Raw genomic sequence first — 12,439 nt, forward strand, 5'->3', positions numbered from 1 at the left:
TAGATGTCAACGAGTTCAGCGATATACAGAGACCAGCAAAACCAGTCTCACCACCTAGCAGACTCCTGCTCTTTCTGAACGCCACTGCCAAAACTCTAGCCACAACACTAGGTGCATAGAAGATGACAGTTGTATATATAATGCAATACAATATTCATCAGTCACGTGCATGATATAATCAATCACCGAGTGGGCTGTGGAGCTGGTGATGTTGAAGCTATCGCATTGATCGAAATCATTTTCACCAAACTTTTTTTTGCTCTTTAATTCGTTTTCGAACACTATTCTGAGAAGCACCGATCTATTCTTAGCCGCGAAGACCGCTACGGTGCAGGAGGCTGTGCAAGGCTGAAAGAGGACGACGGAGGCGGGGTATCCATGAAGGGCTGTGAACTTATATACATACAACACCATCCGCGCTCATTTCATTGATCGTAGACCTCAAACGAAGTCAACTGCAGTGTGGAAATGGATCGAGTCTCCAATGTCGCCGGTCGTTTCCAAAGAAACTTGAAAGAATTACACACGGTATGCGAACCAGCCATCAGCCTCGAGAGGATAGATGTGAAATCCTAATGCCAACTCGGTTTTCCTTGGAAAGCGGTATCACGAAGTTGGCTTTCAATACCTCCCCTTACAAGGCTCTTCGGACATCCGTCTACTCAGGATCCAGCCTGGAAGGCCTAGTGATGGGATTCCCTGCTTGATACGAGTCGTTAGCCTTGACGAGAACCCAAAATACACGGCTCTTTCTTATACCTGGAGGAAACAGCTCTCACCCTTGCGTGCTGGAGCCCTCACGGCGTTCGAAATCATGAAATCGATCTATCAAGGGAATTTATTTGATATGCACATCCCAGAGGCTGAAACAGAGGAGCGCACCCCCAAGACCATCCTGTGCAATGGCAGCAGAATCAACATATCTTTGAATTTATATGACGCCTTGCTATCACTCAGAGAGATACAACCAAAGAGTTGGTATTGGATTGACGCGTTATGCATAAACCAAAGGTACCTGACACCTCATATCTGATGTGTCTAAATTGACTAGAGAAAAGCAAATGAAGCATAATACTAAATAGTTTATCAGTGATACTGAAGAAAAAACCCTTCAGATTCAGAAGATGGGCAGAATATACCAATCTGCTGAGCTTGTTCTTGTCTGGCTCGGTGACTGCTCGTCAAAATTAGCTCGAGGTCTTCCCAGCTTAGAAACACTCGCGAAGAAGACCCAAAGTGAACTACCACCACTGCCCAAGTTCAAAGGGCCTGGTGGGGATTTGCAAGCGGCGGCCACGACCGCACTAGATCTTTCCTGTCGGCAATGGTTCAAGCGGATCTGGGTACTGCAAGAATACTTTTTAGCAAGGAAAGTCAACTTCCTCTATGGTAACCATGAAGTTAGCTTGGGAGCCTTACTGACCGCTTGTATATGGGTATGTCATGACCCTGGCGCTGTAATAACACCCGAGCTGCCGTTGAAGGCTGAATCGATAGAAGCCCTTGCCCACATTAATAACATCCCCAACTTCTTGTTGGCTCGCCAAGCCATTGGTCAGGGCCGCAGGTTAACCCTCCGCGAATGGCTTCAGGCCTGTCGAAGGCGCTATGCTAAAGATCCCAGAGATTTTGTCTTTAGCGGCCTATCTCTGATCCACCCTGAGTCATTGAATATAGATAATCAGCGTCTTCAGCAGGGAGATCATGCTGGCTTTGAAACCCAGGCACCTATACTGCCGCTCAGGCCCGGTACGCAGACTCACAAAGACAATCTATTCACTGCAGAACATCCCACAGCCACATTAAAAGCCCCAACGTCATCACCACTCATACCCGAGGGCCTATGGTGTTTCCTCAGGGTTGATTATGCAGCCAGCGAAGTCGAGGTACTTATCAATGTTGCAGCATGCCTGCTTTCCCAGAAAGGACAACACAACCTCGATCTGCTTTCCATTGCAGCTCGTAGGCCGCCGGATGACTTTAACGCAAGCAATTGGTTTTGGCCTCGTGCTCATCCTATTCTCCCATCTTGGGTCCCGGCCTTGGGTTCCAGGGGTGTAAGTGCATCTGACATTTGCTCGTCTCATCCACTTTTATTTTCCCCTACCCTCTGTCAACGCAGACAACGGCGCCTACTAACCTAGATATCTACAGTCTCTTGAACATAGCAGCCTAGCATCTACAGCAGAAGCATCAGGTGATGGTGGCACAGCCTTTGCAGCTGGTATATTAGGACAGCCGGGCCCATCACCTAAGATCTCTCGCAACGGGAGGACGTTATTCCTTGAGGCTGCACCCCTTGACACAGTCGAGGATATAATTTTAGATAATACTCTTATGACAGATGAGTACATCGACATCCTAATTAGGTTCCTTGAAACTATTGGCGGGATGCCCCGCACTTACCTCCCAAGCGGTGGGACGAGCTTCGACGCGGTCGCAATATCCCTTGCCTCTTCGCTGTTCTTCTCGTTTCCCAGCACCACAGAACTAAACGTCATTAAGGGCCAAAATGTTGAACGAATATTACTATCATCTGTACATGAGCAGCATGCGCGTTTCTGGCTTTGCGAGTTTATCGAGAGTGAGGTGCGCCACTGGGCGACACTTTTACGAATGACTCGCGACGACTATGCTTTGGCGCACGGAGTTGAGTGCTCAGGGGCGAAGTGGCCGGAGGAAACTAGTATAGAACGGCAGAAGAAACTAGATAGCCTCATATCCGCTTACTGGCAGCTGAACGAAAAGTTTGATGATCTTCCATGGTCTAGGACAGCAGATGAAGGCGTGGCGGCACCAACAGCGGCAACACCGCCCAACGAGACCACGTCCAGTCTATGGGACCTACTGGAGACCTTCCAGTCTGCTATTGATGAGAAAAGATTTGTTTGGAAAAGGAAGCTGTTGATCTCTCTCGAGGCGCAGCGATATGTTACTGCCTTTTCTCTCGAACTTAAAAGGCGGAGCTTGTTTATAACGAAAGACGGACTTATTGGAATGGGCCCTAGTTGGTTGAGCAAAGGGGATCGGGTGATGCTAGTAAGAGATGCCATTGTTCCTTACGTGTTTAGGCACGTTGATGAGGAACTGAGGCACCAAGTGAAAACAATGGAGACGAGGGAGGATACGTTGAAAGAATACTCGGTCGAAAGGAAATATAGTCTATCACGGCAATTTATGCGGCCCACCCTTGAAAAGCAAATATCAGACTTGAAGCTGAAAATTAACCACCTTCAAGCCGGCAGGAAAGACGCATGGATTTTGATTGGGGAGGCGTATATTCCCGGTGTCATGCGAGGAGAGGTTCTGGAAAGAGGGGGTTCTGAAATTTTTAGGAGGATTGCCATAGTATGATCCTTTAGCTCTGCTAATAAGGTTAATGCCATCTTATGGCTCTCCAATTGTAAGGGATCATAGCCCGTTGTGTTCCTCATAGCTAGGGTACATATAAAAGGATCTTTGCGCAATGCAGCTGCTCTCATCCGGTTCACAGTAGCTAAAAGTAACCTGGGTGGGCTGTTTGAGGTTATATATGTATTTCAAGTTTCCCACCCCACGTTCGTCCCCGTTTCATGCTAAAATACTACGCCACAGATGCCTGTAGGATCATTGATCGCAGTGTCACCAGGCTGTATGTCATAAGTAGTGGATCGAATGGCTCCTACAATGCCAACCATCACCCCAGCTTGTGTAGCATGTTTTTAGAGGTCATTTAGCGTGCAACTTAGTCTGGAGGCTAGTATCTTGGCAGCGTCGTTCAGAAAGAGGAAGAGTGCGTAGGTGGTGAAACTGGTTTCGCTGGTCTCTATAAAAATCGCGCACCTCGTATTTCAATTATGGATTAGCTATCTTGGCCCGGTGGACAACCTTTACGTAGAAAAGTCAAAGCCACAAAACATATCCAAGAAGGTGAGTGATCTGACGATACATAATGGAGCATAACGTAAGGGTAGTTTGCTGCCTGTAATAATGAGTTTGGGCGAGGGAGCCTAAAGAGGAATACGAAAAGGATGACTCTTCCAGCGAAAATCGATATCCTACGCTGCATCATATATAAGAAGTGCTTAACTCGCACACCCACCTAATCTATTCCTATTTCACAGTTCGCAAAAAAAGAAAAAAGAGAGCTGCTTCATACAAGCTTTTGCTCCTAAAGCCCATCTCTTAGAATGCCACGCTTCTCAAGTCCCTTCGATGGAGCGCAGCTGTTCTATCGCGATTACAAACCTTCTCCCAGTTCATCTGCATTCCGCGCAAACATGGAATATGATGCGAAGAAATTGCCTGCTCTAGTGTTCCTCCATGGATGGCCGTATTCGTCGCAGATGTACGAGGAGCTGATGGTGCCTCTTTGCGAGACATACAGGTTCCGATGTATCGCACCCGACCGACGCGGTTTCGGGAAAAGCGATTGGGATGGTCATCAAGCAACCGACTTCCAAATCACCTACGAGGTGTTTGCCGATGACACGGCTTATCTATTACAAACCTTGGATATAGGATCATTTGTCATCATTGCTTCCAGTATGGGACCTGGAGAGAGTGTACTAGCTCACTCTCGTAGCGAATATTTCCAACAAAATTGCAAGGTGGACATCATCTTTCTCAAAACATAAGTCGTTAAAGGCTGACCATATTCACTTTAGGGCTTCGTCTGGCTGAGCCCAGCCCTTCCATACCCGCTCCAGACACCAAATAACCCCTTAGCCCCATCACAGGCAGTCTGGGACTCAATTCTGGATGGGTTCCGTAGTTCTCGAGCGGACTTTACCCAGGGTGCTCTTCCGGGTGCACTTGTTGGAGGAACTGGCCTTGAAATCCCTGCCCCCACGCTGCAACGCTACGTGAACATGGTGGGAGAGGCTGATGGACTGGCTCTTGAGCGGTGCATGGTTATTGTTCCTCATACTGATTTAACTAGTTTGTTGGTAAAGCTTGGAGAGACAGCTGCACCTCCTATCATGTGTATCCACGGTGACTCGGATGCGGGTACTCCATACGAAGCGACGGCGAAGCTCTTGAAGGAAATCTTGCCTGAGATGGGGCTCAAGCTTTATGAAAAGGGCGCGCATGGTTAGTTGTCCTAGATCACAATTTGCTTTCTCCATTCATATCCTAGAATACTAACGGGATCTACTTTACTAGCTTTGCAAATTACGCATAAGAGCCAACTACAGGACGATATCCTAGAATTTGTGACTCAGAGAATCATTGCGAACTGATCAATGTTGCGGCTCTGTGGTGTTACTATCAAGATGGGCTCAAGCTCATCTGTGTATGTGTTATTGGATGGGTAGACACGCATGCTCATGGTGTATCTTTGGAGATCTCCGGTTGTCAGTTTCCCTATACGTCAAAAAAGATATCGTTCCCCGGAAACGTTGGTGATGTGAGCTTAATGTGTTGCCAATAATGTAACATATCTTCCAAAGAGAGCCTCAAACAGAGGCTGCCTTATTTAATCCATTTCCCTCCACTATATGCTAGAATGAACATACAGGTGTACAGGTGTACGTTCTTTAGTACTACGACATCTTCTGCAGAGGGCGATACAATTCAGTGCCAGCTGCATGGCCAGGGATGTTTTCTTTCCTTTTTTTTTTTTTTTTTTTTTTTTTTTTTTTGCCTAAATCTGCAACATCGAACGACCCCTTGTGAAGATTTTCAGAGCCTTAGGAAGGACTGAGAATGTGCTCAGGCACTGGGAGGTGATGAGTGAACAAATCCAAGAAGTGGAACGAAGCTTTTCGGCTTTTGGGGGGACACTGCTCGCAACGTATTGTTCCTGCTACGCGGCCTTCTAGCAGGGGGTATCTTGGCTTTTGCCTTCGGAGCCAAGCGATGGTGTGTCAATTACGCCTTACCACAAGTAGGGAGCCACCCACAAGACTTTCAGTCCCGTATCATGCTAAGGACAATCCTACTGTACGTTCGGAATTCGGCCACCCTGATGTGGTTATAATACCACTGAATAAATGGAATCAGTATTTGCCTGCAACGTTGTGGCCAAGTGAGTAGCAGTTGGTAAAGCACATATTATAATGCACTAATGCTTAGCAAAAGCTCCTGGAGAGCTATTCTTCTCCGCTGAGGCCGATGTCTAGCATAACAAGGTTGTTAAAAGCCCCCTTGGGGTGCGAATATCTATGTCTGAACTAGAGGTGAGAAAGGTATCGAGATCCCCTCATAATACCCGGAGACAAATAGTCTTTCTGCCACAATCCAAGATGCCATTGCAGCATGCGAGAAAACGGGAATAGGATACCCGTGGGTGTCAACTCGGTTTGCATAGATCGACAAAATCAAGAGGAACTACAAGAGCAGACTATCCAGATGAGTCTCATCTGCGGTAGTATCAATTGCACACTAGTTGAGACATCGGTTGTAGATTCTAACTATGGCTTGCCTGGAGTACTCTACCCTGGGCTCGTCCGCGGAAGCGGAATACTACTAATTTTCGTTATATTAGTCTGTTCAGTCCTTGGTCGGGTCTAGATAAGGTTATTTAAAGCAGTAGATCATCGTCTAGAGGCTGGATGCTCCAAAAGGCTATTTTCTCTCCGAAGCTTCTCTTCTTTATTGATTATGGTGTTCGTTACGCTTGTACGATGAGTCTAAATGCATGAGTAAGTCGTATGCAGAGACGGGTATCTATGACGTTTCCCTATAAGGCGGTTTACAGTACGAGAAAGAGGTCTGTTTGTCTGGTAATTTTGGTTTGATCTGATTTGGTCTAAGCGAGTAAGAAAATGTTGACTAAACGGTTAATAAGCAAGCTTGTATTTAGATTAACTTAGCTGAGATCTAACACAGGTTCAGTGGTAACCTTGGTCACACTGAGAGCTCAGTCCAGGGCTTTTGCCCAAATGTTGTATAATAGGAGCAAATATCGAATTTAATGCGTCAGGTTGCGATCTATTCGTGGGGCAATTCGAGCCCGCGTCCCTCAATAAACTTGCCCGAAAAAGCAAAAAGCAAATAGTTGCCAAGTTTGTGGAGCGCGGGACGAATCAAACCACATCTTAGTATTGGATGAAATTTCGTCGGAGCTGAGGTAGGGGTTAAAGAAGTAGATTTGACAGTGTCATCCAAATGAGATGGCTTTGGAAAGTTTTGAATCCGCGTAATTTATATACTCTTGATACCACCGAAACTCTTCTACCTGCTTTCTACCGAAACTAGCCAAGCTGAAAAGGAACCATTTGATACTCCGCGCATGTCTTCAATCTAGCTGGACGGGAGAAAGAAGTTGACCCACAACCACTAGAATCTGGCGAACTGTAACAATGCAATACAGATATTCAGATTGGCACGCAATTGTCGAGCCTTTTGAACGATGATCGTTCTTGAAGAAACGGGTACTTGACATTGCGAAGGATAACCCGGATGATATCGCCTAGAACGCGGCGGAACTAGCCGTGAGATATATGCATGCTACCACGGACCACCTAGAAGCAGGGAACATATGTTGATTATAGGTTAAAAGGATATCTGGCCCTGGTGGCACGTGTTGTATACTTTCTAGTTGGGGTATCTTACAAGTATGGCATGGAGATTACGAATCCCATCTCATATACTGTATTTTCTGCATAAAAATGGAGGTCTTAGATCAACCTATGTTGCCATAGTGGCTACAAGGGGTTAACAAACGAGTGGTATGGTCGAAATGGCAACTCGATGTTGCAGAGACGAGGGGTAGATGAGTTACGTCTAAAGGTCTTTCCCCCAAACATTAGGCTATGGAGACCAATTATATCCGGAAATCCGGGTATCTAGATTTACACCGGATTTATATTAAAAAAGTCTTTTAATAGGTGGAGTTGGGATATCTCCCCGGAAAGTAACAATAGGATGACCGTGGTGCGCTATTGATATATATAGCTCAGTGCAATTAAGATAGTCTCGATGCTGATGTTATACAATTACCTAAGATAATTAGTATATCCAGCCATTTTAGTGATAAAAAAAAAAGAAAAAAAGAAGAAAAGAAACCTATTTCTAATATAGTTAAGTTACTATTTGAATTTTTATATAAAGACCAAAAGATCACCCCAAAATATCATATAGACAGATGGTATGGAGTAATGTAATGAATATCTTAATCACGGGAATTGTTAAAAGATTCTATAATTAATAAACTCGCCGCATAAGATTGCCGAAAACCACCCATGGTTCGTAATGATGACTATTTTAAGTTCACTGGTCTCCGAGCGAGACAAAGTAAAGAAAAAGAAAAATTAACAAGGATTGAGGTCACGTGTAGACAACAGTTTCCTGGAGGATCGGAGGTGTGAGCTGAGAACGCATCCAAAAGCTATTGATTGTGGCATCTAGGGCTGTGTGATGTGATCTATTCTTTCAGCTCGCCACTCCACCCTTGGGACCCACGGACTTGATTCTTATTCCATGATCGTCTTGCGGTCCTTTCAGTTGAGCATCTTTCGAAGTCTCTTTGTACATATCCCGCGACGCGGGCTTCAAGGCCAATGGCTGCCAACGAAGAAACCCCCTTGCTGCATGCCCACGAGGCCGAGCACAAAACTAAGTCCGATCGCGTACGCGCAAAATTCGCGTTGTATGGTTCATTTCTGGGTGAGCAACATGCCCCATTGCAGGACACATCGTTGCCTTACTCATACTATTACCTAGGCATTTTACTCGCAGCTGCAGACGATTCTCTCGTTATCACCACATGGAGCGTGATCGCATCGGATTTTCACCGTTTGTCGCAGGGATCATGGCTACTGGCCGCGTATAACTTTGGGTGGTGTGTGTCATTACCGGTGGTCAGTCCGACGAATCGTATCAGGAAGGATTGTAAGACTGACCCTAATGCGGGCTAGTATGGTACGCTATGTGAGCTACATGGACCGAAGAATATCCTTCTCACTGCGTATACGATTTTTGCCGCCGGATGTCTCGCTTGGTAAATCGATCCCACCACAAAGATTCGTCTCCGTGGGAATGTTCTAACAAAGTGCATTCATACAGCGGACTTAGCACGTCCCTGGTCCAGCTGGTGTTGGCCCGAGTGCTCGCCGGAATGGGTGCAGGGGGAATGGTCTCCTTAGTGTCTATTATTCTCACTGGTATGTATTTCTATGGTATGGCGTGTCAGTGCTGACCTCCCTGTTTATTCTATAGATATGGTCACCCCCGACGAGGTAGCCGTTCTCCGAGGCTATGCTAATGTATCTAATGTCGTGGGTCGGAGTTTAGGTGCTCCACTAGGAGGCTATCTCATCGGCGCAGTTGGATGGAGGTGGTCTTTTCTCGGTCAAATTCCGGTGGTAGCCATCTGCCTACTGATTGGGCTGTACGGTCTTCCTTCGTCATTCAATTCGGCCAAGTCCGGAGACGTTACAGATGAGGGAGCTGCTCGTCGGTCTGGCATTACGCGGTTTGACTTTAGTGGCCTTGTCAGCTTTGCTATCGCCATCATTCTTTTACTGTTCCTGGTGCAGGATTTGAGTGCCGCACCGGATTATCTCCTAGCACCACCAAGTATACTCGTCCCGGCTTTTTCCGCGGCAGTGATCTTGTTCGTCGCGATCGAAGCGTACTGGGCTCACAACCCATTGATCCCATTGCACCTAGTCAAAACTTCGCTGGGAGGGTTTTGCCTCAACCAGGCTCTGATGATGTCGAGCCGTGTAGGGGTAAGTTCCACGTCCTGAGAACGTAGGCCCCAACGTAATCTAACCGGTGTCTATCGTAGCTGCTGAGCAACTTGACCCCGTACATGATTCGGGTCAAGAATGCAACAGATGCATTCGCCTCGACGGCCTACGTCTTATCTGCGGTTGGCGTATCATTCGGAGCGTTGATCGCAGGAAAGGTTATTAAAAGGTAATGCTACCACCCCCTTGAAGCAGTTATATGTATGTATCTGAAGCTCACTAATTTAGGAGTAAACGATATCGAACAATGACTGTAATCGCTGTGGGTGGCGCTATAGTGACCTATCTGCTGATTTTTATCCGTTGGCGAACGGGCTGCTACCTTTGGGAACTAGTCTACCTGTTCCCCAATGGTATGGCGATCGGCATCCTGTTTACGACGCAATTCATTGGTATGTCCTTGGATGTACCGAAAGAACACCTTTCCACGTGTATTACCACGTATTATCTCTTTCAGCAGCTGGGCAACGTTGTCGGCCCCTCGGCGAATGTCGCCATTGTACAACGAGTGTTTTTGGGGCAGTTGAAGAAGAATTTAAACGGATGGGATGAGCAAAAGGTTCGTTCGTCGAGTTATACTCTAGCTATGGCTTTATACTAACTAATCGTTCTGGCTCAGTTTATCGGGCAAATCATCAATGAGAACAGGTTTGCCCAGCGCCTGTCCCTTCCGGTCCGGCAGATTGTTCGATGGAGCTACCTGAACGCATTCCAATGGGTGCCATGTGAGTTTCGCCACATTCTTACATGTGTCAAAAGGACTAATGAATATAGTGATCTCAGCCGCGTGCGCTCTACTCATGCTCCCTACTGTTCTATGGGTGAAAGAACAGAAAATCGAATAATCCCGCTACTGCCTATACCAGGTTTACCTATGTACCTAATACTAAATATATGAAGATGAAATATAAAACACGGAATAAGAAATATATAGGGCAAACAGTTCCCAAATCGACCGGGGAGCTAGATACCATGCGCTATGATGAATAGACACGAAAACCGACTTAGACGGGTTTGGATGCGACAACGCTAAAGACAAAAAAGATCGTACACATCATAGTCCTCGAGTCTATCGACCGTAACAAGGAGCATTAAACGAGGCAAAAAAAATACCTCTTCTCTCAAGTGGCCTGTACCAAACAGTTGATGTTCAGTCTTACCGCACAACCCTCAGGGCCCCTAACTAAATCCACCACGCAAAATAATGCCGCAGATTTGAATAAAGCGTCTTTTGCGCCCTCGACATATCCGATTGACTGATCACACAGTACACAATCGGCTCATCAGCCGCTACACATCAGTCAGCACCACTGGCCCAAAATCATATCAAACCAGGAAGGGGAAAAAAAAAAGAAAAAAAGGAAAAACATACCATAAGAAATCAAATGTACAGGAATACAACACGCACTCAAGATCTCAAAAACACTTGCCAACACCTCACTACTATTCTCTTTCGATGCGATATGCACCGACAGCATCACCATGTCCCCGGCCACGGCGGGCCGGCTATACGGCCGCAACTCCGCCTGAGCGATACATAGCACCTCATCACTGATGGCGTTGGTGTCAATGGCCATCATGACGCAGTTGTCGCTGGTTAGGAGTAGCCCGACAGGGATGTGCAGATCATGGATGATGGCGAGGATGCGGGCGTAGAAGCCGTAGTGGGTTAGTGTTCTGTTTGAGTGGACGCTGAGCAGGCTTATGTTTTCTTTTGCGGAAATGGAGACTTGGCGGTCTTTATATTGGGGCATAGTCTATAATTATGTTTAATTGGTTGGTTGGTAAAGTGGTGGGTTCTATGGGTTGGGGGGGACTTACTTGTTGTTGGAGTGGTTGGCGGAGTTTCTTAGGGGGTTGAAGGTGTTGGGGGAAATTGGGGAGGGCGCTTTTTAAAGCCATGCTGGGTTTAATCGGTTGCTTTTGGGGGTACTTGGATGTCTATGGTTTGCTAGAACGGGAGCAAGTTAGGGAGGAATTGGAGAAAAAGAGAGTGACTGGCAGCTATTAAAAGAAAAAACAAGGTAGCAAGAGGCTGGCTGGTCATGTATGCAGAGAATGTATGAAGAGACTGAATGTAGATCATGACTCAAAGCAGCGCGAATCGTAGAATCTTTAAAATAACGCCATAATTGCGGGTCTACTTATTGACTTCCCCGGAGGCCGGAAAATGCCGCACGAGAGATTCGGGAGATAGTTCCCGGCTCCAACTTGCTTTCATGCACTCATGTATCCTTGCATGAGCTGTGGACATGGAAAGAATGGAAATTATGAGCAGAGGGAGTTGTTTGAATTGTTTGGGAGGGGAAAAGAAAGAGCCGAGTCGGTGGAGGAGAAATTCAAATTAAATGCCGGACCCGGCGTATTAGAATTTATAAACGGGCTAACCTCCCGACGGACTGGTCCTTGATCTCCCTAGGATGAGAATTCTCACACCTTTGAGGATCGATTGTACACCTGGAGAAGGGACAATTGGTGCCTAGCTGGAAGAAGAAGTGTTTTGGAATGATTCATGATATTTCTGCAATGCACGTCTGTTCTTGACTATGCGGGGGTGGTATTTGCTCTTGAACTGGGAGGCATGCAACCCCTTGCAAAAAGAGCTGGTCCACGTGTTCATCTATCCCATTGCCGCAGTCAATACCGGTTCTTGGGGAAGCTGTTTCTGAAATTACTAGCCAGGGTCTGCGTCTAGATTGACATGTATCCATGATGGGGAATATGCCACTTTTGCATTGACCCGTCACTTTTGTCAAGAT

The 12,439-nt window shown here is 46.5% G+C and overlaps 5 protein-coding genes across 5 annotated transcripts; 4 read left to right on the forward strand and 1 right to left on the reverse strand.

Moving 5' to 3' along the window:
- Positions 1-323: 323 nt before the first annotated feature.
- BDW43DRAFT_290506 (uncharacterized protein) lies at positions 324-1,082 on the forward strand. The gene is made up of 2 exons (XM_032043531.1): positions 324-528; positions 602-1,082. The coding sequence occupies exons 1-2, from the start codon at positions 469-471 to the stop codon at positions 1,031-1,033; spliced, it is 492 nt and encodes a 163-aa protein (XP_031895485.1). The 5' UTR covers positions 324-468; the 3' UTR covers positions 1,034-1,082.
- A 42-nt stretch (positions 1,083-1,124) lies between these two features.
- BDW43DRAFT_315720 (uncharacterized protein) lies at positions 1,125-3,354 on the forward strand (the record flags this gene model as incomplete). The annotated part of the gene is made up of 2 exons (XM_032048132.1): positions 1,125-2,057; positions 2,155-3,354. The coding sequence occupies 2 exons, from the start codon at positions 1,125-1,127 to the stop codon at positions 3,352-3,354; spliced, it is 2,133 nt and encodes a 710-aa protein (XP_031895486.1).
- A 471-nt stretch (positions 3,355-3,825) lies between these two features.
- On the forward strand, positions 3,826-5,579 carry BDW43DRAFT_212278 (alpha/beta fold hydrolase). The gene is made up of 3 exons (XM_032039276.1): positions 3,826-4,589; positions 4,689-5,073; positions 5,146-5,579. Exons 1-3 carry the CDS (start codon positions 4,170-4,172, stop codon positions 5,220-5,222), a joined length of 882 nt encoding a protein of 293 aa, XP_031895487.1. The 5' UTR covers positions 3,826-4,169; the 3' UTR covers positions 5,223-5,579.
- A 2,673-nt stretch (positions 5,580-8,252) lies between these two features.
- On the forward strand, positions 8,253-10,753 carry BDW43DRAFT_212284 (major facilitator superfamily domain-containing protein). Its single transcript, XM_032039277.1, has 9 exons — positions 8,253-8,592; positions 8,650-8,786; positions 8,844-8,926; positions 8,992-9,089; positions 9,145-9,659; positions 9,719-9,849; positions 9,909-10,239; positions 10,300-10,405; positions 10,455-10,753. Exons 1-9 carry the CDS (start codon positions 8,487-8,489, stop codon positions 10,523-10,525), a joined length of 1,578 nt encoding a protein of 525 aa, XP_031895488.1. The 5' UTR covers positions 8,253-8,486; the 3' UTR covers positions 10,526-10,753.
- A 110-nt stretch (positions 10,754-10,863) lies between these two features.
- On the reverse strand, positions 10,864-11,582 carry BDW43DRAFT_315723 (uncharacterized protein; the record flags this gene model as incomplete). The annotated part of the gene is made up of 3 exons (XM_032048133.1): positions 10,864-10,970; positions 11,053-11,437; positions 11,502-11,582. The coding sequence occupies 3 exons, from the start codon at positions 11,580-11,582 to the stop codon at positions 10,864-10,866; spliced, it is 573 nt and encodes a 190-aa protein (XP_031895489.1).
- Positions 11,583-12,439: the final 857 nt, after the last annotated feature.

Source organism: Aspergillus alliaceus, assembly GCF_009176365.1.
Source record: "Aspergillus alliaceus strain CBS 536.65 unplaced genomic scaffold BDW43scaffold_62, whole genome shotgun sequence".
NCBI classification, from domain to species: domain Eukaryota; kingdom Fungi; phylum Ascomycota; class Eurotiomycetes; order Eurotiales; family Aspergillaceae; genus Aspergillus; species Aspergillus alliaceus.